This window comes from Psammomys obesus, unplaced genomic scaffold (genome assembly GCF_907164565.1).
Source record: "Psammomys obesus unplaced genomic scaffold, mPsaObe1.curated_primary_1811, whole genome shotgun sequence".
NCBI lineage: Eukaryota > Metazoa > Chordata > Mammalia > Rodentia > Muridae > Psammomys > Psammomys obesus.
In genome coordinates this window covers 4146717-4152716 of record NW_026595981.1, presented here as the reverse complement: position 1 = coordinate 4152716, position 6000 = coordinate 4146717, and the positions used below count along the sequence as shown (strand labels likewise).

At 51.6% G+C, this 6000-nt stretch overlaps 1 protein-coding gene across 2 annotated transcripts in view; it reads left to right on the top strand.

Moving 5' to 3' along the window:
• Positions 1–3253: 3253 nt before the first annotated feature.
• The window catches only part of Slc13a2 (solute carrier family 13 member 2), a 28290-nt gene continuing 25543 nt past the window's right edge, over positions 3254–6000 (top strand). For both annotated transcript variants that reach the window (XM_055620386.1, XM_055620385.1), the window contains exon 1: positions 3254–3443. In XM_055620386.1, the coding sequence (XP_055476361.1) occupies positions 3342–3443 (102 nt within the window). In that variant the 5' untranslated portion in view covers positions 3254–3341. The remainder of the gene's footprint in view (positions 3444–6000) is intronic.

The window sequence follows — 6000 nt, the reverse complement described above, 5'->3', positions numbered from 1 at the left end:
ATGCCCTCTCCTCGCCTGTCCAGGTATGAACTTACAAGAGCCACCTTTGCACCCTCTGCAGCCCAGATCCACCTCCAGCTTATCAGCAGCCCTTTGCTTCTGAGGAAAAGCTGGCTCTTGAATTCTGTGCACATCTCCCAATCAGCTGTCTTTGATGGCTCTCTCTAGGAAGGCCCACAGGCAAAGGGCAGGGAAGGAGGTTCCTGGTTCTGACATTCCCTTGAGATAGGACCCAAGGCTATCCCAGGCAAAACCCCAGCAAAGGCAGAAGGCTGGCCTCCTTCCTGTACTGCTCATAGTCCATCAGGAGTCATATAGAACATTTACTGAAGGAGGGCATGGGGGCAGGGAGGGAAAATGAACAAGGCCTTGCAGAGTGGGCCCCTGGCTTGGTTGCTGGGCAAGGAGAAAGTTCTTTCAATGTGTGTGGCAGCTGGAGGCTTCCAATGGCCCGGGACACAGACTCTGAGCTAAATTAATCATGGGGCTGGGTTGCCTGGCTGCTGCTGATTCAATCATTTTCTAGCACTGACTGAACCTCAAAAGAGTCTCGGGGGAGGGGCTGGAGAGATGGCTCCATGGGTAAGAGCTCTGGCTGCTCTTGCTGAAGTCTAGGGCTCCTTTCACAGCCCTCCATAACTCCAGTTCCACAGCACCTGACACTCTCGTACGGCCTTCACAAACACCATGAACATGGTGCACAGATACACACACAGCAAACCCCGTGATCATACTCGTGAAATAAACAGATCTAAAATCGATTTGTTTTTAACAGAACAGCAGCGGCGAGACTGGGAGATGGTTCAGTTGGTAAAAGTGCTCACCACAAAACCATGAAGACTTGAGTTCAACCCCGGCATCTCTGTACATCATCTTCATCATCATCATCAGAGTGCAACAGCACGCATCTGTAATCGCACTGTTGGAGGTAGAGGCAGGAGGATCTTGGGGACTCACTGGCCAACCACCCTAGTTGTGAGCCCCAGACCAGTGAGACCCTGTCTCTAAAAGCAGGGTGGGCAGCTGCTAAGGAATGACATCTTAGCTTGATCTCTGGTCATATGTGTGTGAACACTCACACACATACACACACACACACACACACACACACACATGCACGCACATGCACACGCACATGCACACGCACACGCACCCACACACTCATGCATAACCCCACACACAACAGAAGAGGAGGAGGATAAGTAGGAGGAGGAGAAGGAGGAGGACCAACCAAGGCCCCCAAAGTCTATGGCATGGAAAAGGATTATTGGGAGAAACCGGAAAACAGTAGCCAGCTAATTTGGAAATGCTGAGTTTTGTCCCAGCTCCGTCAAGGTAGTCCAGAACAACGGTAGTACCTGAACCAAGGGTAGTATTAGAAATGAACCTGACTTCATGAATTCACACTCCGTGTGACACTAGGGAAGCCACCTCAGTGCTCCGAGCCCACGCTTTAGGCTGGTATGGAGGAGAATCAGGACGCAGAGTTCACAAGTTGTAAATTTTGTTCTTGGGGGAAGAGAGCCTAGGCTGGTAGCTGTGGTGGCTCCTCCAGGGCCCTGGGCCATGGGAGAGGCTTCCTTCCAGAGAAACTAGAATCGGGGTATTGTCCTGTGCATCTGAAACTCTTTTGTCTCCTGTCTTCCTGCCTCTTGTTCACTTTGGTAGCTCTGTGGGAGTAGACAGGGCTGGGAGCTACTTGTTGTTTTACTGTAACTTCCCATCCTGCCTGGCTCTGCAACCTGGGCCCATCTGCTCTGCCGTAATCATTCTGCCAGGCATTGAGGTATCTCTTACACAGACCCCCCCAGACCTCCTGATGGGTCCAGCAGTGCATGGGTGGCCTAACAGCCTGAAAACATGCCTAACAGCTGTCAATCCCACCCTGTGAGGTGCAGCTTCCAGCCTGGAGGCTTTTCTGCCTTCAGCTCTACAGGTGTCTTTGTCAGGCTGTGTCACTAACAGAGACAGCCTCTCTGGCACCCTCCCTTCTTACCTGACACCCACAGGTCACCCATGAAGCATCTGCTGTGTGCAGCATGGGGCCACGAGGGTCAAGGGCACCTGAGAGACACAGCGCAGTCTACACCCCATCCCCCAGCAGCACACAGCCATCAGCCTGCGCAAGGTCCCACTTTGCTCTTCCCTGCCCCTACGACTCCTCCTCGCTAGACACTGGACCACACAGGCTCTTCTCCAGGCATCCTTGTTGGGCTGTCTCCATTGCTTTCCCCAAGCTCCGGCACTGGCTTGGCACCCACATGGGGCACTCACAGGTGTTTAAAGTCTGTCTGGCTCTGTGTCTTCAGGTCTCAGTTTCCCCACTTCTAAAGTGGAACAGTAACATCTAGCATTTTGTGCAGTGGATGAAACGGTCCACCAACCAGCTTGGACTACATGCTAGGGTATTATGCTCCGTGGGTGCAGCATTTTAATTTCTAATCCTTGGCAGCAAACGCTGCCCCTGACTTTGCTGGGTCAAAGCTGCTGAAGGCCTGGTTGGGTAGATTGATGCTATGTGGAATGGCTGAGTATGTAAACAGCATATGAAGCAATATTTGCTGTTTTCCCATGGCAGTCAGGAAGTGGGGACCAGGAAGATTCTGAAAGAAAATAACCTTTATTGTCTACCTATCACACATCAATGCTCAACATATATAAGAAAAGATTACTGCAGAATGAGGAAGCAGCCGGCGGCTAGGTCAAGTCAGTAGGCCAGACTTGCATAGAGAGTATGAAGAACCTGTGACTTTGACAGATCCCCTGATACCTAGGAGGGGACCTGCTTGCTGGCCGGCTGGCCAGATACCCCCAGGCCTCTCAGTTCTGATCATAGGCTTTGAAACTCCTGAGGACAGGATGCCTGGGTAGGCAAGGTAGGGACAACGCCCAGCTCCAAGGGTCATGTGTCAACTCCTCAGCTGAGAACTTGGCTTTGGGGAATCAAAGGCTAGAGGTGGGTTGGACTGCAAAGACGGCTTAGCCCCTGCTCTGTCCAGCCCTGGCTGGGGGCTCTCCAAGGCCACTTCTCCCGCAGCCTGTGCCTGGAAGGAATGGAGTCTGGCCTGCTTTCCTAGTAACCTGAAGCCTTTCTTTCTTGTCTTAGCCCTACCTGACCCTGCTAAGTCTTCCTGGTTGTTACTCCTCCTGCTGCCCCTCCTCCTTACTCCCACCTCCTGATTCCAAAAACACTCTGATTGCCAGGGTGGGTCAATGGTTAACACTCATCAGGCTTTATATAAGCTGCCCCAGGCCACCTGCTGTGAACTGTTTTCAGCCCTTCAGTTTCGTGGCTCCCGGAGGCAGCTGCTTTGGCAGCCTCAGCCTGACTGGTCCACACCATGGCTACCTGTTGGCAGGGCCTTTGGGCTTATCGTTTCTACCTGATCGTGCTATGTCTGCCCATTTTCCTATTGCCTCTGCCAATCATTGTGCGAACTAAGGTAAGGACTTGTGGGTCTTACTCCTCACAGTTAATCCTTGGGGCGGCAAGGGAGAGATCATCAGGGTCAAAGTGGAGCATCCTTAGGTTTTCCTCTTCACTTCCCTTCCCCGGAAAGTGAGGCCACCACCTCCTGGTGCTTCTGACAGCATGAGTGGTTTCCGCAGGACAACTCGGTCCCTATGCAGACTGCTCGGGTACTTGGGAGCCAACTGTTTGAAGACAGAAAGCCAGCTGCATAAAAGCAATGCAGGAGCAGTCAGATGAGTTTATCTTACCACTGTGTGCCCACTCAGCCCTGAGCTCAATGCCAGCCAGCAACAGGAAGAGGCAAGTGGGTAGCTAGATTTTGAGAGGGTGATTAGGAGAGAGCTGGCCTCAGGCAGTTGTGCCTTCCCAGGTAAAAATAGAATAACCCACCTGCAATCTCATGGGCGGGTCACTGAGGAACCCTTCAGTGGACAGACGGGGCACGGGGCACAAGGTACCCGCCCCTTTCCCCAGAACCTTGCTCTTATCCTGAGATGGGTGAACTCCCACCACTTCTCCTGTCTGTAACATGTACCCAGAAACCCTATTCCTCATCTTACAAGGCGGGTCCTACTGTCCCATTTTACAGATGGGGAGAGGAAAGATAAGGCAGTTTTTCAGCCTCAAGACCGAACTCGATTCTGTGAAGTTTGGTTCATTAGCCCTTACGGGTTTCTCTATTAAAAAAAAATAAAAAATTAAAGCCGGGTGTGATGTCGTACACCTTTGATCCCAGCACTTGGGAGACAGAGTCAGACAGATCTGTGAGTTCAAGGGCAGCCTGATCTACAGAGTTCCAGGACAGCCAGGGCTATACAGAGGGATTCTGTCTCAGAAAAAAAAAAATAAAAAGAAAAATGAACATTATTAAATAAGAAATCTAAAATTAGCCTGAGGGTCTGAGGGTATAGGTCAGTGGTAAGGCTCTTGCCTGCCTTGTGCAAGGCCTGGGATTTGATCCCTCGCATCACCAAAACTAACAAACACGCAAAAAAAAAAAAAAAAAAATTTCTATATTTTAGCTGGGTGGTGGTGGAGCATGCCTTTAAGCTCAACACTTGGGAGGCAGAGGCAAGCAGATCCCTGAGAGTTCAAGGCCAGCCAGGTCTACAGAGTTCCAGGACAACCAGGGCTCAAAACAAACAAACAAACAAACAACCCTAGAAATCCCTAAATTTTAACAAAATTCTCTTAGGGGTTTGGGAAGGAAGCCTCCAAGAGGGTCTCCTACCTCAACTTCATGTTTGGAGGGGGCAGAGCTGGAGGTGTGGCCCTGTCTCTAAAGATCAGTCTTGGCCTTGGACCATCCCACACCCCTGGGACTGACCAATGAGCTACTACTTGTTGCTGCAGATAGGGAAGTCAAGGAAGGTCTTTGGCTTGTATTATTTCTGGGGAGGAGGCCCAGGATATGGCCCCTAAGGCTTGTCCAGTGATAAGGCTTTGGAGATGACCTTCTCAGACAAGTGACATCTCTAAGCAGGGGATCGCTGGGACAGATTTCAGACAGGCTGGAACACGTGAGCCAGCACCGCCACCATCCTGGGAGAGGCACAGGTAGCTCAGGAAGACTCATTGTTTTTGCCCCAGGGTCACATGCTCTCGTGTAGTGGGGAGGCACGAGTTGGTGTGAGAAGCCGTGCCTGTTGGTGGGGTGTGATGTGTTGGGAGCTCTGGGCTTTGGTCTGCTGGCCCTGGCCCTGCCACCTGCCTCTGGCACACAGGCTCTGCTAACCCTTTCCTGACTGAACCTCCTGTCCTGAGAGGCCAGGCTTCCAGTGTTCTAGCCCAAGTCCCATTCTCTCCTTCCTCAACCATGCCCAAGATTTGCCTAACCGGTCGCATCCCCCTTGCCATGTTGTCTTCACTTGACATCGGTGACACCTAGCTCTGCCCTGTCCTCACACCATTCCCGGGCTCCTCCTCCATCAGACTCTACTGCTTTCCCAGCATCCCTCCTGTGTCCTCCATACCCCTCCTGACTCCTGGCCAGGTAATTGAATGCTGTCTCATAATTGGAAAAGCATCTCTCTAGCTGGGTGTGGTGGCCCCCACCTCTAACCTCAGCATTTAGGAGGCTGAAGCAGCAGGATCAAGAGCTCAAGGCCAGCCTGGGCTGGGTGGTGAGAACCTGCCTGAAAACCAAAACAAGAACCTCCCCTCCCTCAAGGATCTCTATGCCCCCCAAGTCCTCGGTCTGGGATCCCACTCCAAACCAACACAACTGTATTAGCTAAGTAACTTGGTACTCGGTCCACATGAATATTTACTTCTCTGTAAGCAGCCTAGGTTTCTCCCATCCAAATCAGAGCTCAGACTGGCAGTTCAGAAGACTCTTCCCCATAGTCCTACTGAGAAATGTTTCAACCTACTGCTCAATGCTGGCCGAGACTCAGGCCATTCTGGATGGCCCACTTCCCTCCATCTACTCACATCAGCAGGTCCTGTGCGCTCAACACAGGACAAAAAAAGTTTCTGATTTATGATCCCAGAAAACTCACTCTAAGTTGAGGCCTTTGTAAACGGAG